Below are 26353 nucleotides of genomic sequence, written 5' to 3'. Positions count from 1 at the left end.
AGTAATTTACAAAAAACGAAAAAACAGTTTTTTGCAAATAACTCGTTAACTATTGATAATAGCGTAAAGTTTTTATACAGAAATTGTAGATCTCGTCGTCCTCTACAAGAAAGGTCTTTTGCAATTTTTCCGTATGTCCAACGGTTTGCGAGTTATTGACAAAAAACGAAAATTTCGCAAAATCTGAAGGGGTACCCCTGGAAAAATCTCGGAAAAATCGAAAATTTTTTGTTGTTGTTTATTATTAGCAATGTTTTTCCGACGTCTGATTTCTTTTTAAAAAATGCGTTTTTAAAGTGCATAAACTTTTAGGATTGACTGTGTAGTCAATACATTCTTAAAGTCCCCTTTGCTAGTTGTCATTAGAACAGTTATTGTATACTAGTATTTTTAATTCGTAGGATTTTTTGTTATGTCGGGTATGCCAAGCGAAAGTAGCCTTGTATAATAAGGTAGCGCATCAGAAGTATTTGATGTTTTTGGAATGTGCAAGGAGAGTGGCAGATAAACGAGTGGCAGACCCAAATAAAGATACTACTATAATATTGAATGAATTATTAGCGGATGAAGCGTGGTTGAATCAAGTAAGTAATAAAGTATTGTTAACTAATACACTGTTAATTAGAATCATTGACAAACAAAATTCGATTTACTTTTAGTTGTTTAAAGACGTGCGGTCAATCTGGGCGGAAATAGATAATTTGGAGCATCACGCCAAAACAAAGTCCAGTTTGAGATCGATGTTCCCCAGTACGACAAATAACGTCGAGGAGAAAAGTGAAAATGTTTTGATAACGCAACCAACGGAGGTGACTGTTCATACCTCCAATTCACAGGTGCCTACACAAAAAACTGAAGACAGTTCTGAAACAGTGTCTTGCGACGTGCAAATGAGCAGTATGCCATCTTAGTGGTGCTATGATAATCGAAATTGGTTCTGTTTAATCGAACGTCTCAAGACCATTAAGATTTAGTGGTTAATCGATTTAATGGACAAGAAATTAAATGCCAGCCTCGAGACCAAACAATCTGAGATTGTATTTTGAGGGATGGTAAATGTTTAAATCGAGATGCCGTATGCTGTGACGAATGGTGAAGTTAAATGTTAATTTATAATCAAGAAACTGTAGCTCTACTTTAGCGATAAGAAATAGCCAGTGGCGGAAGGTGAGTAAAGAGATCCGGGTATCAGGCATATGTAAAATATTCACCCTCCCGCGTATAAATTAGCAATGAGTCGAAATTTTGCCATCTTAGTAGCATAATGATAAAGATTTACGAATGTTCGTGTGCATAGACAATTAGTTCTAGTATTTCTATCATGATGATCTGAACATGATAACAAGGTCTACATCCGAATCGGATAAATAATTTTCAAATTATTGACTAGAAAAGACAAATGATTTTAAGATGTTAAGTGATACGACGAGTATATCGTCGATGCAACCTCGTGTAAAATATCGCGTACATCACACTATTCGCTGCAACGTGCAGGAACTGTTATACCGTTTGTTCCTCTAATTTTAACTGTGAATTTCATTACACATTTCCTTTATACTGTAGCTTCTCCGTCTTTCTTTAAGATTTTAACGAATGCAAACAATATTTATGTTCGTTCAACGTGTATATAAGCGGATAATACAGCTATGAAGTATCATGTATGAAGTGCGTGAAACCTAAGTATTCCGGGATATAATTCTTTTAAGGAATGCAATATTTTAAAAGAATGCGTCGTTCTCTTTTCAGAAAACGATAGATACCTTTAGAACAATTGTACAAAATACGTTTGATAGAATTAGGAGTATCGCTCTATTCTGCACTTTTGATTCGTTAAGTACATACATATATTAATTCTTCCATTGCTTAAATAATTCGATACTGAATTTCTAAGTTCTTCCATATTGAAATGTAACATTTACAAAAGCAATTCCGTTCTCATTTTATCGATCCACGAACAAATTATTATTAAAATCACTTTAGATAACTTATTTTTGTGAATAATCTTACGAATCTAATAACGTATCGTGTATGGTGTACGAATGAATGTTGCATAAAAAAATGTATCTATTTTCATAGAGATTCTGGTAATATCAGTGCTTTAAGGTCTTTTTGATCTTACGACCGAAATCACATTTTTTACTATTTACCCTATAATCAAAAAATTTTTATGTCGTATTTTCCTTTTCAAAAGTTTCTGTATTAGATTGAACAAACTATGGGAAAGATGTAATGATAAACATCGTATGATTAGACTGATTCAGAAGATCGTTTCTGTTTTTCTTAGACTAAATTTGTAGCGGATTTAAAGATTCGATGATTGCAATAGATATTTTTATCTAACATTACGATATAATTTTAGGAAAAGGGACAACGTTTCGTTGTAAATTTTAATCATAAAACGTTTCTTCTTTTTTTTATTAAGTACGCTTCTATAGATGCCTATCGATAATGACAGATCACTAAAAATAAAGTAATAATTGCTAATTAACGCATTTTTGTACATTAAATACTATACCCCGAATTACATTATCAATATTATTATTACGTTATAACTATTGTCATATGTTTCATTATAGTTATGATCATTGTTTAAATTTTAAGTTTTCCTATGTTTCTAATTTTGTTAAAAACAATCTCTCGGAAAACGAGAGAAGAGGGGTGATAATGCGTGTGTGGCACGAATGTATTTTTAAAAGACGATATATCAAAGTATATTTGTAAATGAGAAAAATGCGATATAATAGGAACAAATGACTGGACAAACCTGTATGACTTAAACTTTGATATACGTACTAATAACGAATTGAAGTTATTATACATATTAGCGATTACCGTCGGATTGCCGAGTTGTATAATAAATTATTGGAGAATTCTATTAACTTGAAATCTAAAAGGAACGGGCATTTGATCATTGACGCAGTAACAATAAAGGAAAGTATGCAGTTAACAAATTTCTTTTAAAACACATGTGCCATTTCATATCGAACAAACGCTGGTGCTATGTATATACGTTTGTATAATTAGAATAGAGCATGTTATACAGTTGTTTATTTATTTATTGTTTGGATCAATTAAGATAATTTTATTTTTAACTGGAAGTGCATTAAAACTTCAGTCATTTGTTTCAAGCAGCAATATTTTTGATAATTTTGACAGACAATTGCGAACCACGTGCGTACGTAGCATCAGCTTGAAAAATGTTATTGTCGATGTTACAGAAAGGAATTACTATTATTGTTATACTGTGCTTTCTTTTAAAATCAAAGAGTGTATATTTTCTTTGTTCAGTTGTAAGTCGATTAGTTTCATTACGACGATCTGTACAGTTTCTTAATGAAAAAGTTACAGTATTTCTGTTACTACCACTTTAAAAAGGAATTACCATAAAAATATATATTATATCAAAGTATTACTTGGATAATTTATGTTTTCTTAATCATTTTTTTCAATAAAATAAAATCTTGTAACATTGTGTGTTATCAGCTCGATTATTTTGCAGTAAAAATGAAATGAGAAGGAAATCAAAATTCTTATACATTTTCATTTACAGTTGATTACTTATTCTGTAAGAAATAGAAATTTTCCTGAAACACATACATATATATATGTGTATGGGCGAAGAAATACATTTTCTATGTATTGTAACTGTATGATACATCGTTATTAGTTCATTTCAGAGAAATCTAATAAACATTTCTGTCTCAATGGAACGGTATTATAATACTGATGATGGATAGATACAGGGATGAAAGCTTTGTATTTGGAAATAGTTCTGTTTTGATATAAAGATGCTCTAGAAAAGATTGTTACAGCCCTGACGAGGTACAGGTTAAGCATAAAACCGAAATGAGCATGCGTTTAACTATGATCGGTTCCCTCTCTCTGTGCCCCACGTCTCCCTCCGTTGCTATTCTGATTTCCAGTTCGCGTTTGTTGCCCGTGAAGGATGCCTTCTGCCAACCCTAAACTAGAGAAACAGGCCTCTACGGAGACCGTAGAACCTATACGCCAAGCGATTATCGTTATCGAGCATAAGATACGGAATCTTGAAAAGCGTAAGGTGAGTATTTCATCTGTCTAACCAGGAACAACGAGGCGAAAATGATCTGTCATTTGATGGCTTTTTACGGTGAGATCCGCCATCATTGGATACGCCATGTGCTCACGCCTGAGATTTCCTCGGTATCCAATAATTTTACTATGATAAACTAACCCTCGCTAGAATATTTATACGCCGGAACGCATTTGATCAAGGTCCTGCCGAAGATAGGATTGTTCCCTCACGCACAGACGAACGCCGAAATTCGCGAATACGAACCTCGTGTCATGGCGGTATCTTCTAACGATGTGCACAAAACTTTATCTGACATGCTTTCGATGCCGCTACCGGCAAATTGCATTGTGTAATCACGTTCTTTGTTTGACGGAACGTCCGCGATTCAAATGTGAAATTTCAATGCATCGGCTACGTTTTAATGCTTGAGGCATTTCGTTTACGGTACGTGTCGCGTGAATCAGTTTTCTGGAAACTTACAACTGTGTAAGAAATCGCGAACTGAAATTTACGTCCTCATCAAAATTGCTGTAGCACAAATTAAATTTGACATGTCTAAGTGTTGTGTAAATTATACTTAAATCTATGCGAAATACGTATCTGTGTACATAGATAATAATGTTCACCTGCATGTGAATAACTACCTATATTTTATGTGTATAGTCTTTCGTTGTAGAAGTAGATTCTAACAGAACTATGTTACATTTAGGTGAAACTAGAATCCTATAGGGATCTGCAGAAGAATGGAAGGGAACTGAACACAGATCAGAAAATAGCAGTAGCCAAATACGATGAGGTGTTACAAACACTGGACATAACGAAAGAGCTTTACAAGCAAATCGTGACAATTTCCCAAGATGCCGTGAAACAGCAGAAGAAGCTGGCGAGGAAAGAAGCTATCGAGAGGATGCAACAGGATATCGCAAAGGTAATATTAGATCGTGCTTATGACATGCCTGTGTTACTATTATGTGATTTCGTTAATTATGGTGACTGGTCGTAGGTGAGAGAAGTTCTCCTTATCCAAGATGCATTGATGAACATGGGTACAACGGCTGTTAGAGAAGACTTCCTTGCTGGAAGAAATGGTGCTGTGAAATTGACAGAAGAAGATTTAAAGTGCTTGGATAGCTTGTACAATGAAGTTATGATGAAACATCAGAGGGAAGAGGGTGAGCCAACGTTTCTTCAGCAAGTACAAAAGGTGGCGGAACATTACGTTGCTATTGTCGATGGGAAACAAAGAGAAGTCGTTGGCACTACCTACAAACAATTAAAGGAAATCATTACTTCTATAACTCAGTGCGGCTATTTTGATCAAGTTCACGAAGCTGAGACTGTAGTAGAAGAAGTAAGTCTCATATTTCTTGTAGTTGATTAAAAGTGATTTTAAAGCATCGTTAAATGAACGAGATTGATTTCATTAATTTATTTTGCCTTACAGGTCACGGAAGTCGTTGCAGAGACTGAAGTAACGGAAACTCCTGTACAAGATCAAGTCAATGAGGAATACAATAGCAACGATAGACACATTCCACCCGAGTCCATGATTCCCATTCCTAATTTTCCAGTTCAAGTCGCTCCTCTGCCCGTTGTTTCTGGCACTACCTCAGTTTCCGGCCCTATCCCTGTAGTGGCGCAACCTATTCCACCACATCCAGCCACGTCGGTTGAAACCTCTTACTACACAAACGCCACGGGATTTGTTCCTCCACCGCAGCCGCAACAGCAATCTCAGCAGGCCCAACAACAACCGCCACAAGCTCCTAGGATCAACGACGTTATCGGCACACCGAACTTCTTTTTCTTGCAAGAGTCGGAACTCGATTCACCGGATGTTACATCGCAAGCACCTATTGTCTCACACATTCCTGCTGCTGTTAACGCACCTATTCCTTCGCAAACGTTTACGAATCAAAACTTTGCGAATACGCCGGTGGTAGCACAACCAGTTATATATCAGCCGCCACAGGACATGACCCAGATTCCTGGATTTGCTAATCCTAACCCGCCTCCACCCATTCCGATGCCTCCCTCTCATCAACAACCGAGCATGCAGTACAGTCCCCAGCATCCTACCAATTTTCAACAACAACCGCAGCAGCAGCAGCAAGTTCCGTCGCCACAAATCGCCCAACAGCCGCAAGCTCAGAACTTCGAACATCAACAAGAAAACCAACAGCAACCTGTCGAGGTATATTACGTACATACGAATTTCGTACATAATTAATTGAACATGTGAATGAATGAATGAAATGTTCTTTCTCGTTAGGAGAAGGCTAAAGAGAATCAGGATGAGACGGCAGCTCCGGAAACTGAATTGGAACAGCCAAGTGAATCTGGGGATTGGTGTCAAATGACCGAATCTTCGAACGAGTGGAATCAAACCGAGTCGTCACAACCATCCGTTCAAGACTCGCAACAGACGCAGCAGCAAACGTCCCAACAAGCTTGGGGCGATCAGCAACGCGGTGGATATAGAAACCGAGGCGGAAGAAGGGGCAATTCCAACGGGTACAATGGAAGAGGCAGGGGCGGCGGTTACCAGCAAAATGGTCGCGGAGGACAAGGTAAGAGATGCTTTCCATGAGATAGATGATGTATCAGCCGATATATGATTAAATACTGATCTTGCTTTTAGGAACTTATTATCGTAACGACAGTAATTACCAAAACGGTTATCAACAACGATCTTGGGGTAATAGTGACGGGAACACTGGTTACAATTCTGGTTACAAGAGAGGTGGCGGCGGACCAAGGGGTGGTCCACGTGGTGAGCGTAGTATGGATGCTCGTGGCCGAGGACAGTTCCGTAGCCAGAGAGGAGGGAATCGAGGTGGTTACACATCCCGTGGTAAACCCCATACGCAGCAGTAATAAAAGACGCGATAGAATTAATGCACAGTGAAACATAAACGAAGTTGTGAGATCAGAATTCAATGGTCTATTTACGAAAGAACCTAAGTCGTATCTTGAAGATATAGGAAGACTTGGGGAAGACGTTTTATATTAAGTGAAATACGTTAATTTTAATAATGTGCAAGTAGCAATTTCAACCGTTTCAGATTGTTCGATAGTTATTGTGAAACTTACAAAAAGGATACGAATGAATAATTGATGAAAAAAAAGTAACACGAATGATGAAAGGTGCTGACATTTTATTTGTACTGTAATCTTGACACCTTTCTCGCGGCTTAGGATATTTCCTAAATAAGACATTGAATACAAAAATTTTGCATTTGAATTTGGTATCTAAGATTCATTCGAGAAGAAGATCGATAATTAATGAAAAAAAAAAGAAAAAGTTAAACAGACGTAACATTGTGATATAAGAAGAGATCAACCAAATTTAGAAGCGTGAACCCACCATGCAAGTATTATTGTGTTGTGACAGAAGGCAGTTTTCACAGGGCAACAACAGCTGATCAACAAAGATTAGAAAAAAATAATTTTATTATAAAAAATACAAAAAAAATGAGAACTCATACAAGCATTTCACGCGAAGACACACAAGATTGTATTTAACGAATAACGTTAAAGTAATTACACGAATAGATGAACTGCACGACCATCTCTTTGTCTTGCGGCGCATCGTTCTAGAGAATTTTTTAAGATAACAGAAAAAAGAGGATACAGTGAGCAATGCCTTCTAGTGCTATTATCTTCTTGACTTCATATTCCACTCTCGGTCTATGAATCTGCGAAGCATTTAGGAAGTTCAAGTTTTCGAGATTTAGTAGTTTGGGAAAGGGGAGAGGAGGAGATGAAAGGTCCCACGTGGACGCACGCGATTCTCGAAGAATATTTTACACGGGACGTCTTTCATGATTAATTACCACGTACGCCGTCGCTCCCTCTTCTGTTTTTTCTGTACGACTCCAAAATTCTTCACGGTCGCCTACACAACTGGCCAAGTAAAAGAGATTGCAGTGCAATGTCAAGTTTATCAACCAAACATTACCTGATTTTTTTATCGCAAAATATATACGATTATTTTTAAAGAAAAAAAAAGAATGGAAGCGATAGCGCGAAGCTTTAGCATGTAAGTCGAGTGTACAATTACTGACTAGAGGCAAAGAAATGAGAAAGGTGTGCGTTGAATCAGTGCACTGGTTGACGAGAGCCACCGCGCTCATGCCACACCGAACACACGACGAGGAGTACCGTATTGTATTTCGTTTGTACATTTGTGTTTAATCACCTCCATCTACAGTTATGTTCAACTATCCTATGAATACTTATGTATCTTCCAAATAAAGATCTAATTCAACCCTGCTAACTAGCCTACCTATCGTACTCATTGTCAGCACGGAAGGAAACGTTTCACTTTTAAGCTTGTTCTCAAATAAAAAAATCGAATAAAATATTTGATTAATCGAATTTCAGTAATTCTGTCTGTTCAGTTATTTTCATTTTATTTAAGAGCATGGAAGATATTTAAATTACGTGTTTACGGCTGAAGCGCAATGAATTTCGCGCTCCCTTCATTTCCGGCACCCTTCCATTTGATTCTACGCTCGAAGCGAACGTTGACAGACACAAAAAATTTCGTTGCTTAATAGTTGCAATTTTGTACATAATCAACAATAACCAACGTATTACAAACGTATAATTATGAACGTTATTATAATTTTAATCGTGAACGTGATGAACTGAATGGTAATCGAATATTTTTGTAAGGCTAGCACGTGCTTAAAGCCGGCACATAATTACACGAGAGTAAACGCGTTCTCGAACGTATATTAATACATTTATTTCTAATTTTTTGTACTGATCTATTTATTCATTGCAGAATGATGGTTGAAACTGCTTGCGATCCTACGATAGATAAACACTTTAAAGGCCATGAAGATGCTATTACAAGTTTATGTTTCCATCCCGAAACTACTCACTTAGCCTCAAGTAGTTTAGATAAGAGTATAATATTGTGGAATTTAAGGGAGTCTGTAAGGGCTTGTAAATTTTTTGGGCACAAGGATGTCGTGTTCGACGTGGCTTATGCACCGTCAGGAGAAGTCACAGCCAGTGCTTCGAGAGACAGATCTGTTAGAATTTGGGTTCCCAAGGTGACGGGACAGAGCATAGATTTTAAGGCACATTCAGGAGCTGTTAGATCAATACAATTCAGTCCTGACGGAGAGAAGGTACTCATATTTTAATCCTGATTTATATTATCTCCTACATCTATTTTTTATTGCAGTTGGTCACTGCGTCAGATGACAAGAGTGTCAAGTTATGGGAAGTATGTCAAAAAAGATTCCTTATGTCATTTGTATGTCACACAAGTTGGGTGAGATGTGCCAGATTCTCTTTAGATGGTAGACTTATAGTTTCTTGTAGCGACGATAAGACAATCAAATTATGGGACGTCATCAGTGGACAATGCATTAAGAATTTTAATGATATAAAAGGTACGAGTTTGTGAATACTTTATCTAATTCTAAAAGTACCTCTTAATAAAGTTTAAACAATCGTATTAGCTTATTCTACGCACGTCGAATTTCATCCAAGTGGCTCGGTTATCGGAGCCGCGAACACAGCTGGCTGTGCAAAATTATACGATCTGCGTACTGCTTCCTTATATCAGCATTACCCGACCCACGATGGTCCTGTGAACATGATCAAGTTTCATCCGAAAGGAAATTTCATGTTGACCGCATCTGATGATTCAACGATGAAGGTATATTATAATTTCTGATACTTTCAAGTACTGCTTGTACGATTTATTAAGAAACGTATAATAGGTTCTAGATTTATTAGAGGGTCGTCCAATTTATACATTGAAAGGTCACGCCACTGGTGTAACGTCTGTAACATTTTCGTCTGATGGACAGTTCTTTGCCTCCGGCGGAGCAGACCGTCAATTATTGATATGGAAAACGAATTTCGACAAAGACGATATTGCTCGCAAAATACCAAGACATTTGGTCTCACCAGTTAAAGAACTGGAATTAGATATCGAAGATGAAATATTAACCAAAGCGTCCGAAGAAGAAGAAGAAGATATCGAAGTAACATTCATTATAATATTGTAATTTAATATTTAATTTATATCTCCTTGGAATTAAAAACATTCCCGATTTCCAGTCGATAAATGAGAAGTTTGATACTCTGAATATACAGAGTGACAAGCCATTTTGTGAGGTACCAAACGCTGGAGTGTTAGACGGGAAAGTTGGCTACGAAGTTATAAATCTTAGAAATCAAAGACCCGTCGAGGAAGGTCGGATCGTCAATGTAACAAGTTTACCGAAAAAGTCTCCCAGTGCATACTCCTGTAAAGTAGTACATGCACTTAACGACCAAGTACAATCACTAAGCGACGCTGTCACCGTTTTAGAACAGCGCTTGTCAGTATTAGAAGAAGAATTAAGAAAATAAATTTTTGTCTTTTATTTATAAATTCATATTTCAATAGAAAATATCAGCTTATCAAGTGATCGTTTCGTGTATAGTTTGCTGCCCGTAATACATGAGTTTTTATAAAAAGTAAATTATACTAATTATTATTTTCGTATCCCTAAGAATTGGCATGGTTTTCCAGTTTTCTTGATAACGTTTAATATCTCGTCAGAAGGCAGTGCAGATGTAACCAGTACCTTTCTCGCTGGTAGGTTTATCTCTACACCGTTCACACCTAAAAACGAATTAATTTAACTAAGCCTTGCATGAAACATTTGTAAAATCTACCATAATCAGTCCATACCTTCTTTTTTGTTAAGTACATTCGTCACAGCATTGGCACATCCCTCGCACGTCATTTCAACACTGAATTCGTACACCTTTAATTTATATTAAGCATTCAGCCCTACTTAGTTTTAATTGATCGTTAAATTTTATTTACCTGAGATGCCATCGCAGTAATCGCTAATACGAAGTCGACGTGGCACGATGTATTTATCGTACGAAGCCCGTACGATCAATCCTTTCAAATTGACTAGAAATAATTTTTATCTAATCCGCGAAGAGATAATGTCGACTGTCTATTGAGTGTTCAATCGTTTTGTTGTCTCAATAACACATTTACAACAATGGCTTGCCATTTTTCCATTAAAAATTATCAGACACTGAACGCACGTTATTATCGACGGCGAATTCAGCTGATTCTGTAACTGCGCCAGCTGTTGCAAAAGACTTTAAACTGAACGATTCAACGACATCATATATACAAACACCACAAATAGCACGTGGTCTGTTATAAAAGGGAAATTCGTTTACATTATGGATTGCAAGCATTTATTTATACAATTCAAGTATTCGAAAATGCTGACGTTTAAAATAATTGTATCCAGCCTACAGCCGTAATAGATTATAGGTTTCACTCCTAAAAAATTATTCCATTGTAGACTCGTTCAGTTAACACTTGTAATTATTACATTTTCATGTAACTTTATTGTATTTCGTTTATACTAATTCATATTTTTATTTTCCATCAGGTGTATTGACATAACTGGTAGAAGATGTTTGAACTCCAGTTTCATGTGGATTGCGAAGAGATTTATGCTACGTCAAGTATTTAAAAGGTAACATTATTCGATTTAAATGTAAGATGTAGTAATCTAAAGTCAGAGTTTCTTTTTAGGCTTAAGAAATTGTAATTCATTTAATACGATGGAATGCATAACGTTGGAGCTGAGACCTAGGCTTCAGATATGCAATGGTTTCATTCATCTGACTAGACGAGTAAACGCAGCAAAGATTAAAATAAAACTCTTGGAGGAGAGTATAGAAGCGACTGTCGAGGACGATAAATACATATTTTTAACAGAGTTTGTAAAACTGATACCAAATTCACTGTCAGCACTGACTATTACAAACAACTGGATTTGCTTTCGCGCGCAAACAAAGCCTGAGTCTGTTTTTGGATCTATTAATACTCAAGTAATAACCAACTTGACGTTTAATACCGACAGTTTAAAGAACTCGATAAAGAATATTGACTTACTCAATGTAGACAAATGTAACGTAATGTGTTCTTGCTGCAAATGCATCCTCACCAAGGACATGCACGTTAAAAGAACATTGCCTATACCAGACAATAATTACGATCCAAACGAATGGTTCTGCTGTAAACACAATCACAATAACTTTGCTCACAATTTGACTCCATCGGAATCTGATATTTTCTATGGATCGTTCTTCTTCATTGTTCATAGAAATTCGTTTAACGAGAATATAAAGATAGATAAGGATACTGTGATTTGCAAAAGATGCTTGCAATACTTAGGCAAAGTTCACGTGGACAGTTCACTTCAATTATGGAGCTGTACCCTCGATTTCAATTTATTAAATAGCTCCGAAACGAAAAATGCGACTGATCCATTTAACGATTTCTTAATGGCCATCTCGACTTCGATGACTGGTCTGTTCGGTGAAGAGATCGTTCTTCAATGTTTCATGGGTAAAGAAACTCACTCTCTCGTTTTAAAACCGATGGACTGGTACTTGAATTTAATGATCGAGCCTAAAGTGAAGGACGCGTGTAACGTGGTAAATTTGCAAAAAGTATCAGTCATTAAAGTTCTCTACAAGTACGGAACGAACGAAAGTGTTTCCGAGTCTGTAAATAAATCGTACTGCGAAGTCGCGTTCTTAGTAATACAGGCAGGGTTGGAACATTTGTTAACATCTACGAAACGATTTCCACCACTTCACAGAATCGCGTCTGACTTTTACATTGGATATATATACTTGGACAATCCTGATACTTGATCAGGTCTTCCTTGTCGTAAGGATATTGACGATAATGAATTTCTATACGTACATTCTGTAATCGAACACGATGTAACTTGCGTCGAGAGCCTGCCAATGAAGTATATGAATAAAATTTTATTTTATAAAAAATGTACATATATTTATTCGTTCTTTATATTACATACTGTGCTGAATAAAAATATGTTACAATGTTAATCTACATACTACCATTCAGATAAAACAAATTTAAGAAATTATACACCACCATTTCAATCGTACTAATATAAAAAATCAACCACTAATTTCTATAATGAAATCGAAACTAATCTCATTGGGAGACGTTATAATACTTGATGTTTAATTGGAAAACAATTAAAAAATATGAAAACCTTAACTACGGAATTATTTACATTTCACAAATGTTAACGTCTGAATAAAAAGAATAAACCGCTATATGTATATACATGTAATATCTATATCAGAGTCATTATTTTTACAACTATCAATACAATTATCACCTCTTTTAAATCTATGAACCATGATATATATATATATATATACCACCTAAAAATCATTTAAAATATCTAAGAACGAGTCCCAATAACGCACGATCATCACGGAATGAAAACAGGTTTATCTAACTAGAAAAAATAAAATCATACATAGTACTGGAAAACATAGACAAAGGACGTTAAAGGAACGGGTTCTGCAAATTCTTACTGTTAATTAATTCTCAATTACATTTACTTATTTCTCGTCGTATTTCTCCCGTATACTTCAGTTTTAATCTCAACGAAACAGAAATTGTGACGACCCAATTGAACGTTACTTTTATATCTGTATTTCTTTTTAACATACATACATGAACTTGGCGACGACGTTGACGTATAGTACATGGCACGACATTATGCGATTCTTTCTTGTTCGAACAAAGTGACTACCGCTATGTTATAAAAAATAATTTGTTTGCTCTTAAGCGTCCGCTATCGTATATATCTTTCAATGAAATCCCAATATAGTACAATGTTATAATACTTGCTATTGTACTTGATCAGTTTCGTGCGAAAAAAAAGGAAAAGAAAAATATATTTCAAACGAAAGAATTTGTAATACCTTTCAATTTCATATTCTTTCGCACAAATAGCACAGAGTCATTAGGCTTAAAAATGGGGAATATCGATCATTAATCGTGTGTTAGGCCTTTAAATTTCTATTACTGTGCAGTAACTAAATCGAATGAATAAATCATTACAAACTTTACAGTCATTTAATCGGAATAAGAGTGTAATCTATCTGCTAGAGGTTTCATGTACACCCAACCACCGTCTTTGGTTTCTTTGAAGAGCTGATAAAAGATAAATCCTCATAAAATACCTTGACCAAATAGGGGATAAGAAAATGTCGGATCTTGAAAGAGTAGCTCACATACCTTGTTTTGCCAATTCACAGTATTCTCTTTTCTGATACGTGCTTCGTCTCGTTGCTTTTGTTCGATCGCGCTTTTAGCCGCTGTCGCCTTTTCCATGTCGTTGATCCTTAATCCGACGGTTACGTCTCGCCAGACTTTCCGAGATTCGTGTTCCTCTTGTTCGCAAACAGGCTTTACTAATTTTCGTTGAGTATGAAGTTCTCTAACATCGGCGAACATTTCGGTTCTCTAAAGAGCGCAGAACGAGTTTATAAGATGAAGAAAGATGAGATAGAAATATGCCACTTGTCGTACGTACTCCATCGGCCCATTTCGCTTCCATGACACCGCACCATTCTCCGTTTATGACGACGAATGGTTTCTTATCCCCCGGTTGTGTGATCTGACACGTGATCCGATTACGTTTACCACCGTAAAAAGGTTTTGTCAAAAAATCGACGGTGGCATTGAAGCCAGTTTGCGCGCAATGTATAGTCGCGGTTCCACCTAATTCTATCCACGGTACAGTGAGAATGGATCTACCGTAACCATTTGGGAAAGTCAATACGTATTCTTCTCCGTGTTCTATTACGTTCACCCAGCCCTTGCCAATATTGTGCACACCTATGCTCAATCCAAGAAATTTGCTCTTTGTCCATACATGCGCCCCGAAACTAATTTTCTTCGCATAATGTTCAGCGTAAAATGCACTTACTGTAACGAAGAATTATTTGAACCATTCCCGAGTAGCGTATTAAACAGAAAGTGGAAAAACTTACTGGGAGGATGATGAGAAACTTGTTCTGCGATAAACGATAGTTGATTCTCTTTGCACCAAGGCACGGGGCCTTCGGCGACCAGCTTTGTACAATTTGAACTATCTACGGGTTCGTTGGGAATGTCCCAATGGCATCGAAACATTTCGCCTAATATCGGATTATATGGTTTTTTAGCTACCCCTGATTTGCGACCAGCGTGAAAACTACATAAATACCAACGAACTACTTGAACCATTCTATCCTTAGGAGTTGACATGTCTGCTATGCTGAAATATTGAATACTGCAATGTATCACTTGACTTGATTATTTTATTCAACGAAATTTACCTTACGAACTGATCTGGATGAGCAAAATAATCGGCATACATTTCAAGAAGCGATCTACGTTCCAAAATAAATGTAGGCAATGCTACCTTTGTTAAATCCATACCAATTTTTACTTGGGACAAGAGATGAGTTACAACGGACCCGTGAGATTCCATGGAATCCACTGTAAAGTAAATGAACATGATTATATTCGATCATTTATAAGCGAATTAAATATTACTACGAAATGTACTAACTCTCTGTTTCGCTTTCCTCTTCGTAAAGGGCTGGAACACACAGTTGTATAGCAATAATCAAGAGTCACAAATTTGTATAATAATAGATGAATGATTGCGATTCACGTATTAATTAAGAAAACTTACTGCTTGTGCCTGCACCCAACATGTTGTATTTTTGTAAAATACCAACTAATATCCATTCCTAAATAACATTCATTATATGGGCCCGACTATACGCGACACGAACATCGTTTTCTGAGAAACATAACTCTCGCGCAGGGGTAAACCGTAAGAGGCTGATTAAATATCTTTTTCCGTAACTCTGCCATACTATTGAAACGTTGAAACTTGATTTTTAACTAACAATTTGACAAGAATCTGTGCAACGTCTCGATAACACAACTGTTCACGTGTCGCGTAAGGGAATCTCTTTAAAATCAATAATCGCGGTTGCGGATAAGGTCGCGTCGGCTGCTACACGACTGTATTATCGATGATAACGAATACATTGAACGTTTGACGTGTATGTCTGTTTGAAGTTACATCAATTTATAATATGGATATATTCGTGGCAAATAATCATATCGATGACAGTTGCATGTATTTCAATTCAACATTTTTATTAAAATCCTTTTATATTGAAGCGTAGGGTGAACGTAAAATAAGTAAGGAGACAATCTAAGAAACAATACTTGATGAAACTGCATAGAAACGCTTTATTTAACGTGCATTAAATACGAATATAAATATTCATTTATTACTTACCATCGTAATCGAGCGATCCATCGCCTTTCGTCGGAGGCAACGGAGGCTGCTTCCGATTTTCGGTTGACAATACGTCCGCCTGTGATTGCGAACGTTCGCTATCCCGTTTTCTACTGAATTGTTCATTATGCAACATCATGTTTAAATATCTATTGAAATAAAACCGTTCGAAATACTTACATAGTGATATGATTCTGCGCGGAAGGAGGTGATATTTCGTCAGCCGCGTCGTAATAATCTTCGTCTTCGTCCGAAGAAGAATAAGAGAACTGTGGCACAGGGAGATCTCTGCCCACCACAGCTTTAAGATAAAAAAATTAGTAAAAACAGAAACAGTTTTATAACAGACGTTGTAAATTACCATTAGACAATATAGGTACTCTCGGTTCTACACATTCAGAGCCTAATTCAATCCCAGTTTGAATAGTTGTTTCTGGTTCTCTCGTAGCCAAAGGAGATGAAACGTGTATTGCATCCGAGGGTCCTCTATATATTCCATTCACCGGTATCGCTGTATTCTAAAAATATCACAGACGGTGCAATTAATAATGCGATATATGACGATCGTGTCAAACGTTTACCTTGGCAATTTGCAATTGGACAATCGTATGTTTCACAGAATTAAGCATCGCGTTGGCTTGGGTCAATACTGCTGCATATTTCTCTTGCTTCTCCTCGTCCTCGGCAGCGACAGTTCTCTGTTTCGTTTCGATTAATTTTATCTGATCGATCAATAATTGAAGATACGCGTCTGCTTCAGCTACCTTACGATCAAAGTCCTGTTTTGGAGGGGACTTTTTAGGGTCCCACCTCTAAAACGATACGAGTATATTACCGAGCAATGAATGAAATTATATTTATTTCTGGTTTATACCAATGCACACGTACAGTGTGTGAATGACGTAATATAGTGTCTTCCAAAGCATGAATCCACCGTTCTCTCTCTTCCGCGTTCCTTGTTTGAAAATGAAATGTTTTTGGATCATCTTTGTACGAAGACGTGGTAATTGTAAATGTGCTATCATCTTCATCGTCGATACCTATTATAGCACCTCTTAAACGTACGCATCCTCTACGTGCACCTCTCATCATCTTCTCTTTACTCTAAAACATACCGAAAAACCACTGATAACGAGATTCGATACAGTATCAGATAGATGGCTATAATTATGCAATCTTGTTTTTCTTTAAATTACTGATTCCACTTGCTGAATCTTGATTGATATAATATGAAAGTAAAGATGGCTCATTGATAAGAATAGGATTATTTTTAATACGGATCAGCTGATTATGACAAACGAATAAAGCACTGCAAAAAGCAACATGTATGATTAGTGTTTTCTAAGAGATTTATATATGTTCAACACAAACGATAATGCGAGTTAAATTATGATCTTGAATCAAGCGCCAGGTAAGTTTTTGAATAGAAAACGGGATGTAACCTGAATGAGTAAACACTGTTAAATACTGTTAATTGCAATAACAAAAGATTCATACCGTGTAGTACGACAAAAGGCCAGCATTGTCGTCCAGAACGAACCAACGATATTGCCACCCGTTAACAACATTTGTCCATTTGCTGAGTGAACCTTCCATCGTCGACATTGTTATTTGTTGCTCACTGTTATTCACAAATACTTGTATATATACGCGCATATAGATATAGACGTAATACAGATGACGTGCATGCATGCATGAGGTTTACATGTATGTATAATGATACTTTTATACAAGTGCATAGTAAGGGAACTCGATAAGAAGATCGACACAAGACGAATTTTCAAATATTCTAATCGCATCTTCAAATTAGGCCATCTAACGATGCGTCAGTGAGAATTTGTCGATGTAGATGTGTTGAGTCTACTTTCTCCGACAATAAAGCTTTTCATTAGATTTCACGTATATACACATTAGTAGTGTAAAGGAGACAGGTTCCTCGTCTGTTTGACAGTGGAGAAGAATAAGCTGCTGTTTTAAAAAACTCTATTAATACCGGTTTACGTATCTTGCTACTCACTTGTTGTTACTGTCTATATAGGATTAGAAGAGATTAAATTACGATCATAATAAAATAACAAGTTGAACGCGTGGAACATGGGAAAATGTGTAAACGATTAATATAGTGACGTCGCTATATAGATACAATGACGAATTGTATGTATGTAAATAAGAGAGTGAATGTAAAAATTCAAGTAATTAATTGAACGGTTCGTGTCCGACTTGGATAATTATTGGAAAGGAGGTGCCATACGTTCGGCACTTGCGGAAAAACAGGTATGTATTATCCATGTCCAGTCAGCTGATTAATTACTTTTCCGCCAAAGGTCATGTATAGTAGTGTGGGTGTTTATGGATGTTTTGTGATTCAGATTAAATTTTGGTAAACGAATTCACGTTTCGTAAATATACATGTCACTTTCACGTGTACAACGTGATGTGTACATTTTCACAGTTTGTAATTAATATATCGTTTTTTAGTTAACAGGAGGCTAAAGGCATAAGATCAGTTTGAATTTGACAGTGAATGATTGAAAGAAGTGCATGCTGTGTTTATGATGGATCTGCTTAATTTTGTGCATGTTTAATAGATGAACAATGGTATAATCAATTTCTGGTAATAAACGTATATATCCTTGCTTTACTGACTTTTATTCTTTACAGTACAGCGGGATATAAACATGGAGAAGAAACATAGTTCGTGCATGGTAGAAGAAGAGGAAGTAGAAGATTCAGAAAATATAATAATAAACGAAGTCGATGGATTGCCTAGTTTACATCCCAATTTCGAGAGTCACACTGAAAATTCGCAAGGCGTAAGATCCATTGAGGATCTAGTACACGACGAGGACTTGCCCACATCCGTTATTGTTACAAATGTAGACGCCAGAGTTTTCAAGAGCGACGAATTGAAGGTGAGGAAAACATGTGGTAAAATCAAGTACAGTTTTAACGTTTATGCACTTTTTTTCTTTCACAGTCCCAAATAGAGGAGCTTTTCAAGAGATTTGGGGAAGACGCTACGTTTCAATACTTTAGATCGTTTAGAAGAATGAGAGTAAACTATAATAATCCGAATGCCGCAGCAAACGCGAGGATACAGTTGCATCAAGCTCATTTTGGTGAAACTGACATCAACTGTTATTTTGCACAACCAGTTACCCCAATAGGTTTGTATCGCTCTGTTCTCAGTTAAACAACGGTTTTCATCGATCTTGAGAAAACGATACAACTTGCAGACATAGAAGACCAGCACCTGCAACCACCGGCACTCACAAAACAGTTCCTTATTTCACCTCCTGCTTCACCGCCCATCGGCTGGGAGCCTAGACAGGAGAACGAACCTCTCGTCAATCACGATTTACTGGCAGCTATCGCAAATTTATCTGCAGGTACCGACTGCATTCTTCTATACATTTGTAGATGATACAGGCATGTAAATTGTATGATCAATTTCAGGAGGCAGCCACGAATTACATCCTGGAGGCTCGGGGCAACCTGGTATCGTTGTGCACGCTTGCGAGGCATCGAATCCTATGCAGAACGTCCCACGCATTCAACGTACGCGATGCCCAGAACATTTATAAGCAACTTTGTTAGGAACGTTGTCCATCCTTTGACAATGAAGTATTTATCCATCCAAGAAGCAATTAGAGGCATTACAAACAATGATATTCAACAGTCGTTGTACCGCAATATCTGCGAAACTGGTACATTAATTTATGGCCACAAGATCATAGGGAATAATTTGTAAATGTCTTTTGCTCAGACGAATATATGTGAGTATCCCAAGAACGAGATTAGCGTAAACGTGCTCTCTTATTTTCAACAAAAAGTTGTCTTTCTGTTTTCAGATAAAAATAATATCTTACGCTGATGTTACGAACAAGTAAAAATACGTGATATAACGAGATAATTTAAAAAGACAAAATCATCGAATATTTAATAAGGATAATAAATTTCAGGATAACTTTACACTGATTCTTATTCTCTTTTAACTTGAAAAAAAAAGAAAAAAAGAATACAATTTACTGTGTTAGATGCTTATGATTGTAAAAATGATGTTAAAAGTATCAAAGAGTAAAAGAGTATTGAAATTAGCGATGTCTAAGTTTTACTCGAAATATCAATGTTAAAATGTACTTTTAACGATGATACATGCAATTTATGATGTTGGAAAATGAGATTAAATTTCTGGTCTAATAATTATCTGTGAACTCCGAAGAGGATTAAATTGGGGGGAATACGATTTGTTAGGAAGTGGGTGTGCATGTTTAAGGGCAGTTATAAACGTTGATGTATATTTAATGTACATACATGTGACTATAAGGATGCAAACGTAAAAAAATTACTGTTCTTTGTTTGTTTCAAATAATGTATATTGGAATTGAAAGATGAACAATCTTTTTAAAGTAAAAAAATAGTCGAGGTATAACTCGATTTCAGGAGGAATTCTTTTCATCAGAAAGATTTATGTATCGTTCACCATGTTACTACTCGGTTGTGGAACAGTGATTTTCGCGGATACGTGTATGGAAGTGTATATAACAATTGAATGAAATGTATTTCATATCGATGTAAGATTTAATTTATTATAGAAATATTGAAAAATTTATAAACATGTTATAGAAAATTACTTTTGTGTGAATAAATGTTGTCCAAAACTTGCGTCTACGATTAAATTTTGCACAAGGATCATTCCGCCTGGACGATTGGTTGAGACTTGTATAACAAGATACATCGGATTATATAAAACAATGATGCTTTTTAATTTCTGAATTGTTCACTTTTACACTCATCATCCGCTTCTTCAAACAATATATAAACGCTTTATACAGACGACGTGTTACGATGTTGAGATTCAGCAATATACGAACGCAGTCGTGTAAAATTTCATTTATATTATACACGTTTCGATTATACACGTTATTATAATAGAATGCGCGAATTCATTGATGTCACGCGTTAACGGCATGTATCTCTTTGACTCTGAATTTCGCTTAGATTCGCGTAACGAGCAGATGTGAAACAAAGTCAGGAAAACTGTTGTAAAAAGACCTATTCAACCGAGTTGATGGGAAATGACTGTATTTGAAAAATACGTGCGTGTGCAGACATTAATGGTTTCGTGTTAAACATACCCTATCTTTAAAATAGAACAAAAGCATCAAATAAATTGTGCTCTCCGTTTGGACTTTATTTTAAATACTACAATAGTTTTCTATCCAACAATGGGTACTTTTGGCTGTCGGTGATATGATTCTGTCAACGTTAACTTGACGCTCGGAGGAAGATTGTGAACATGACTTATATAAACACGTCTCTCAGTTACATTGGAATTTTGAGCATACACAAACAAGAACTGAATTTTTACAAAAATATAATATTAATCATAAGAATCTGAACATTTATATATATATGCATAATCCCGTTCTATGCCATATATACAAAAGTGTTAATATCGTCGTCGTGTCGACGAATGTATTTATGCTCGATGAGCCATTCGATCTGTTCTTTAATCATTTTTTTACTAGGCAAAAACATATTTTTCAGTATATCTACTAATTCAGTTTGCAATTGAGCATTAGTGATCTTTTTTCGCATCTTCAAAATCTTGATTATTGCTTCCTGTATTGAAAAGAATACGAGTCAGAACTCTTGGACACGTCTACATAAAAATATGTCTGAACAAAGAGCGTACCTGAACCCTTAGTATTCTAAGTTGTACAATGGACTGGTTGTCTTCTTCTTTACTTCGTTCAGTCGACAGCTGTAGTCGTCCTATAAAGTTGATTTTACCTCGCTTTTGCAATTTTCCATTTTTTCTAAAAAAAGTCAACGATTGCGTTATACATTACGCACGAGTCGAGATACTTTTTATTACTAACATGATGGCGAATTCTTGATTGACCCAAAACTTTGTATCGTTGGCAAAATCTTTGGGACTGTGTGCGTGCGGCTCCACCAGAAGTAGTTGACGTTTGAGTTTCGGAAAGGCACACAGGGACCATAACGTCCGCCTTAGTTCAGGATCGGGGAGCTCCGTGGCCAGGCGTAAATTTTCGTACGTTATTTTCTCACGCGGCCGCTGATTCCAAGCAAACAGAACTGCCATTTGGAACGTGGTCACGTCGACGTCGAAGCGTCCCACTTGGTTGGTGAACGTTATCTGGAACACCACTCAAATTGGTTGCAAAATGAAGCTGAAAATGAAAAGAACCGAGAGATCTCTAAAGACCTCCCATTTAATGCCCACGTTTACTGCAAATACTTTTGCGGCTCAACGAATGTACACATGTATAAAAACGTTTTTAAACATGTTGTCAACAAAAATCCATTTGGCAAAATATTTCTTACCGTGCCGTTCGACATGTGGTGATACCACTGCAGTTTCCTTCCACTGTGTTTCTTTTTGTAAAACTCCTCCACCTCGGGAATATAATCTTCCAGTTGCAGTGGTAAACTCACAGTGACTCGCTCGCTACCTCTGGCCCATGCACCAGCGTTTAATATCTACGACAAGTTACGTTAACGTCCGTTTCAATTCGGGAAATAAACAAGTATCATTTGTAGCGGCTCACTTTAATGTTCAAGCTGTCTGCAATAGCGGCTCTACACTGTTCTTTAAACTGTTGATTAAGATCTTGCGATACTTTAATATCGTAAAACATCCGTGCTAATTTATTGACATAATCAGCGGGCATTCCAACTTCGCGCAGCCATACGACCATGTTCTCCTCTTTCTCAGAATCAGCCGATGTGTCTAATATCAAGCGCCTCGTTAAATGAGCCTTGTAGTAGCGCATAAACACATCCTTGTTCTGAACGTATTTCAACACCAACAGCTAGAATCAAATGTACATTTCATTTGTCGCATTATAAATTTAATTTCGATGTAAAATACGTACTACATCTTTTAATTTGTTCTCAATTTCGTCGGAAGTCAGCTTCTTACTGAGCGGTGTCTTCCTAAGTAACATATCACAGTAGTTGGCAAGAAGCTCTGGACATTTAGATTCGGGCTGCCCGTTATTGTTGTTTGGTTTGTTGTTCAAGATCGGTGCACTGGAACGCGCGGGCAGTTCCAGTCTGAATACCGTCGCGTCGTTCACGACGAGCTTGTAAGCCTTGTCTCGAGCAGTTAAGAATCGAGGATCATCGTCGAACGCTTCTTTAACGAGGATCGAAAACCGACGAAAAAGATCCAGTAATCTGTCGACATACTTTTCGGAATCTTGAGTAATAACGTCGACGGCTGCCATCATATCGGCCAAGCCCGCGCTCACTATATGTTCCTCTAAGTTTCTCAACATCGGGCCGACTCCTTCAGGAACTTTATCCATTAATTTCAACATTAATCTAAGCTCTACAATCATTGTACAGTTTCTCGTTAGTATCATCGTCGCGGGGGAATTCATTAATATACGATTCAAATTCGACTCACTGTCCGTTTGACGATGCTGAATCATTCTTGGACATTCTGCTAATATAGCTGGCTTAAAGGTAGCTACTAATACACGTATACAACAGTCGGTCAAGAGCTGTACACTAGCACTGTTTGGTTCTAAATACTTTTGCGCTCGGAGTTCCTCCTCTTGTAACTTGGCATCCGCGTAGCACATGTAATTCTCGACACCGTGCAAAGATAACTGTTCGGGCGCTTTTATCCAATAAAAAGCTTCTGTCGCTTCTATATACGCTGCTTCGAAATTCTCTCTATAGATTTGAAGTTTGTCCGTGGCATTCGAAGATAAATTTACTGCAATTTCCAATATAATTCTAAATAATGTGTAATGCGTGTCACCGAGATTCGTGAAAGATACTTGCCATAAGATTCTCTAACACCTATAACAAGTTGCGAATCAAATGCTTCCCCGTTTCTCTCGGCTCTCACGAGTCTCATGGCTGAATCTTGTAGCTTTTGTTTTATTTCTCCGAATATACTCTGATTCCAACTGTCCAACATTAACTATAACAGAGGAACAATGTTGGATTAAGGGTATCGAGGAGTGGTGCTCATGCAATCCTTACTTTTCTGACAATATCATCAGGTTGACATTTTTTTTGAACACTGGCAGGTACTTTGCCAACGAGAGATATTTCCAATTGTCTAAAGGGGGTCGGTAAATAATTACACTGTGCAAAAAATTTTCTCCATTCAGCTATATAAGCTTTTAACAAAGCTTGCTCTTCCTGGTGTGCTAGCACTCTCTATAAAAGTATTTAAAAAGGTTGATTTCTGTTTCTTAATGCCCTACATTTTCCATTTACAAATTATACCTGTTGCGCTTGTTTTATAAAATCCATTATGTCTTCCTTGAGTGCTTCTAACAATTTGATGGCACCTTCTTTGTCATTCCATAAACAAACTGCGTGCACGGCGAAGAACAAGTCTTGCCATTCTTCGTGAGTAACAGGCTCCTGTTTCAGTAGTTTTAAAATAGTCGGACGCATACATGGCCATTTATCCTCGAATATAAACTGACTTTTATCCTAAACACGGGATAAAATTGTTTCTTTTACATGTACAAACTGAAACTTGATTATATCGTAGTACATTTCTTGGTGAGCCTTTTAATGAGTATTTGGACTTGGTCGTATTAACGATTATAACACGTAAAAGACGATTGATAATTGTTTCAATTACTTGACAGTTTATACAGATGTAAATAGTTGTTGTATCAATGAAAATGAGGTAGCATTTCACGGTTTCAAAAAGCATTGACAAACCATTGACAGTGATCGATTTAACTACGAGTAGATTGAAGAAATAGTAATATTGTAATGGTAGATATTTTCATTTTTAATATTGAACCATTTATATAAATGTGTACACGTTAAATTCATTGCCGCTCTTTGACAATAATTCCAAACATCTTGTACAGGTTAACGAGATTTATACATTTTCATTCTAGGCATAAAAGAGTGTAACAAAAAGTTTTATAAACCTGAAGAATCATTCCCAAATATATATTTTAACGTAAATGGACTTTTTAAGAAATTTCGTTATTTAACGACCAACGATCGGCACCTTTGCATAGAGTTTTGACATGTCCTATACCACCTATATCACGTCTACGCGAATGAACAGTGTATAAACCAGAGATGAAAAGGGAGATTGCTCATTTCTTTGTTCGAAAGTGGACACGGCTCACTACCGCACCCTAGTGTCAATGTCCATTATTTAAGGGGAAATAGACGTAGTTTAGGAGGGATTGTGCACTACTCCCCTCAAGAAGTGGACACGCCGAAGAGAGCTGAAAATATACGTATAAGATTTGCCATGCTCGTGCCTAGGGTATTCGTCTACAAGCGCTCCATCTCGCGGCCGGCTTCGTGCATCTCCTAAAAGAAGGGGCGCGTGTCGAGTGACGCAGTACGTGCGTGTGTGCGTGCTGACTGTCAGGCAAGCGAATTCTAAATTCACTCCTCGAGGCTCGGAATCTTCGACGCTTCGAGACTCGGAGTCTTCGAGGCTCCGTGTGTTCGAAACCCAGACAATCCACTCTTTTTTTCTTTGTTGTTTATTCATCTGAAAAAATTCCAACACGTCCGTAGCATAACTGGACACATCTGAGAATTATTTCAGATTTTTTTGTTACAAAATGTAACCGTGAAAAATAAGAAGGTGCTAAACATATTTTTGTTCACATAGAAATCGTTCGGATACACTGTCCATATTTTTATGATAGATTCTTATTGCCGCAAGAATTGTTCATGAATTTTTTCAGATTTTTAGGTTTGGTGCGTCAATGCGAAAAAAATCAAAAACTATGTACGTCTCATGTTGAAGTACGTAAATGAAAGACGCGCTTCCAGCAGCGGCAACAGCGAAGGGGTGATGACACGAGGTCAGCGATTGCTACGTATTTTTTTGACGTAGGCTCGCGTTCTGTCATGACACTTACAAAGGACAACAATTTACAAAGGCAATAAAATTTGAAGGGCAAGGAAGCAGCTGCTCCGGCTACCTGCCTGCCGCTCTCGGCCGGTTCAAAAGGGGCGCAGTGCATAGCTCATTATCTTAATGAGTTTTACTTCAAATGACCTGAGGTTTTGGGAAAATATTTCTAAGAAGTTGTATTTTTATATGAAAAATTCTCAGAAAAAT

The 26353-nt window shown here is 36.8% G+C and overlaps 8 protein-coding genes and 1 long non-coding RNA gene across 20 annotated transcripts in view; 6 read left to right on the top strand and 3 right to left on the bottom strand.

Moving 5' to 3' along the window:
• The window catches only part of LOC108624429 (putative mediator of RNA polymerase II transcription subunit 26), a 10608-nt gene extending 7187 nt beyond the window's left edge, over window positions 1-3421 (top strand). For all 4 annotated transcript variants that reach the window (XM_026813136.1, XM_026813135.1, XM_026813137.1 and 1 more), the window contains 2 exons: window positions 402-584; window positions 660-3421. In XM_026813136.1, coding sequence (XP_026668937.1) covers window positions 402-584; window positions 660-911 — 435 coding nt within the window. In that variant the 3' untranslated portion in view covers window positions 912-3421. The remainder of the gene's footprint in view (window positions 1-401; window positions 585-659) is intronic.
• Window positions 3422-3900: 479 nt separating this feature from the next.
• Window positions 3901-8333, top strand: Capr (caprin family member). Its single transcript, XM_018023904.2, has 6 exons — window positions 3901-4060; window positions 4764-4982; window positions 5058-5405; window positions 5499-6248; window positions 6327-6624; window positions 6696-8333. Exons 1-6 carry the CDS (start codon window positions 3947-3949, stop codon window positions 6929-6931), a joined length of 1965 nt encoding a protein of 654 aa, XP_017879393.1. The 5' UTR covers window positions 3901-3946; the 3' UTR covers window positions 6932-8333.
• Window positions 8334-8523: 190 nt separating this feature from the next.
• Window positions 8524-10457, top strand: Poc1 (Proteome of centrioles 1). Of its 2 annotated transcripts, none has more exons than XM_018023774.2 (6): window positions 8524-8713; window positions 8847-9198; window positions 9255-9465; window positions 9535-9734; window positions 9799-10065; window positions 10142-10457. In XM_018023774.2, the coding sequence occupies exons 2-6, from the start codon at window positions 8848-8850 to the stop codon at window positions 10433-10435; spliced, it is 1323 nt and encodes a 440-aa protein (XP_017879263.1). In that variant the 5' UTR covers window positions 8524-8713; window position 8847; the 3' UTR covers window positions 10436-10457. The 2 variants fall into 2 exon arrangements, with proteins under 2 accessions (XP_017879263.1, XP_026668962.1); XM_026813161.1 differs by having other exon boundaries at window positions 8524-8729.
• Atox1 (Antioxidant 1 copper chaperone) lies at window positions 10424-11156 on the bottom strand. The gene is made up of 3 exons (XM_018023783.2): window positions 10899-11156; window positions 10761-10836; window positions 10424-10691 (listed from the first exon to the last, which is right to left on the bottom strand). The coding sequence occupies exons 1-3, from the start codon at window positions 10908-10910 to the stop codon at window positions 10561-10563; spliced, it is 219 nt and encodes a 72-aa protein (XP_017879272.1). The 5' UTR covers window positions 10911-11156; the 3' UTR covers window positions 10424-10560.
• A 171-nt stretch (window positions 11157-11327) lies between these two features.
• LOC108624455 (uncharacterized) lies at window positions 11328-12902 on the top strand. The gene is made up of 3 exons (XM_018023779.2): window positions 11328-11419; window positions 11491-11577; window positions 11637-12902. Exon 3 carries the CDS (start codon window positions 11666-11668, stop codon window positions 12764-12766), a length of 1101 nt encoding a protein of 366 aa, XP_017879268.1. The 5' UTR covers window positions 11328-11419; window positions 11491-11577; window positions 11637-11665; the 3' UTR covers window positions 12767-12902.
• Window positions 12903-13566: 664 nt separating this feature from the next.
• On the bottom strand, window positions 13567-17962 carry LOC108624447 (oxysterol-binding protein-related protein 9). Of its 2 annotated transcripts, none has more exons than XM_018023767.2 (12): window positions 17743-17962; window positions 17134-17349; window positions 16827-17057; window positions 16607-16763; window positions 16426-16546; window positions 16246-16358; window positions 15499-15528; window positions 15263-15425; window positions 14936-15201; window positions 14476-14870; window positions 14178-14405; window positions 13567-14093 (listed from the first exon to the last, which is right to left on the bottom strand). In XM_018023767.2, exons 1-12 carry the CDS (start codon window positions 17935-17937, stop codon window positions 14016-14018), a joined length of 2193 nt encoding a protein of 730 aa, XP_017879256.1. In that variant the 5' UTR covers window positions 17938-17962; the 3' UTR covers window positions 13567-14015. The 2 variants fall into 2 exon arrangements, with proteins under 2 accessions (XP_017879256.1, XP_017879257.1); XM_018023768.2 differs by having other exon boundaries at window positions 16246-16355.
• Window positions 17963-18142: 180 nt separating this feature from the next.
• Window positions 18143-20906, top strand: sra (RRM_RCAN_like domain containing protein Sra). 4 transcript variants are annotated; one of them, XR_003389110.1, is made up of 7 exons: window positions 18143-18519; window positions 18724-18843; window positions 18907-19157; window positions 19223-19412; window positions 19482-19634; window positions 19702-20021; window positions 20097-20906. XR_003389110.1 is itself a non-coding variant. In XM_018023781.2 (6 exons), exons 2-6 carry the CDS (start codon window positions 18834-18836, stop codon window positions 19827-19829), a joined length of 732 nt encoding a protein of 243 aa, XP_017879270.1. In that variant the 5' UTR covers window positions 18551-18625; window positions 18724-18833; the 3' UTR covers window positions 19830-20021. The 4 variants fall into 4 exon arrangements, 3 of the variants coding, with proteins under 3 accessions (XP_017879271.1, XP_017879270.1, XP_026668963.1); XM_018023781.2 differs by lacking the exons at window positions 18143-18519; window positions 20097-20906 and adding an exon at window positions 18551-18625; XM_018023782.2 differs by lacking the exons at window positions 18724-18843; window positions 20097-20906.
• Window positions 20907-20987: 81 nt separating this feature from the next.
• Window positions 20988-25765, bottom strand: Cul5 (cullin 5). 4 transcript variants are annotated; one of them, XM_018023765.2, is made up of 11 exons: window positions 25191-25762; window positions 24523-24735; window positions 24274-24453; window positions 24070-24211; window positions 23687-24001; window positions 23151-23608; window positions 22824-23087; window positions 22600-22755; window positions 22131-22411; window positions 21944-22067; window positions 20988-21870 (listed from the first exon to the last, which is right to left on the bottom strand). In XM_018023765.2, exons 1-11 carry the CDS (start codon window positions 25200-25202, stop codon window positions 21676-21678), a joined length of 2340 nt encoding a protein of 779 aa, XP_017879254.1. In that variant the 5' UTR covers window positions 25203-25762; the 3' UTR covers window positions 20988-21675. The 4 variants fall into 4 exon arrangements, with proteins under 4 accessions (XP_017879254.1, XP_017879253.1, XP_026668959.1 ...); XM_018023764.2 differs by having other exon boundaries at window positions 25274-25762; XM_026813158.1 differs by lacking the exon at window positions 25191-25762 and adding an exon at window positions 24890-25063.
• An 18-nt stretch (window positions 25766-25783) lies between these two features.
• LOC113464261 (uncharacterized) lies at window positions 25784-26095 on the top strand. Its single transcript, XR_003389111.1, has 2 exons — window positions 25784-25870; window positions 25974-26095. It is a non-coding gene; the product is annotated as an uncharacterized LOC113464261 (long non-coding RNA).
• Window positions 26096-26353: the final 258 nt, after the last annotated feature.

This window comes from Ceratina calcarata, unplaced genomic scaffold (genome assembly GCF_001652005.2).
Source record: "Ceratina calcarata isolate Rehan_Ccalc_2016 unplaced genomic scaffold, ASM165200v1 scaffold310.2, whole genome shotgun sequence".
NCBI classification, from domain to species: Eukaryota; Metazoa; Arthropoda; class Insecta; order Hymenoptera; family Apidae; genus Ceratina; species Ceratina calcarata.
Note: the sequence above shows the minus strand (reverse complement) of the source record. Positions and strands in the feature narration are given on the sequence as shown.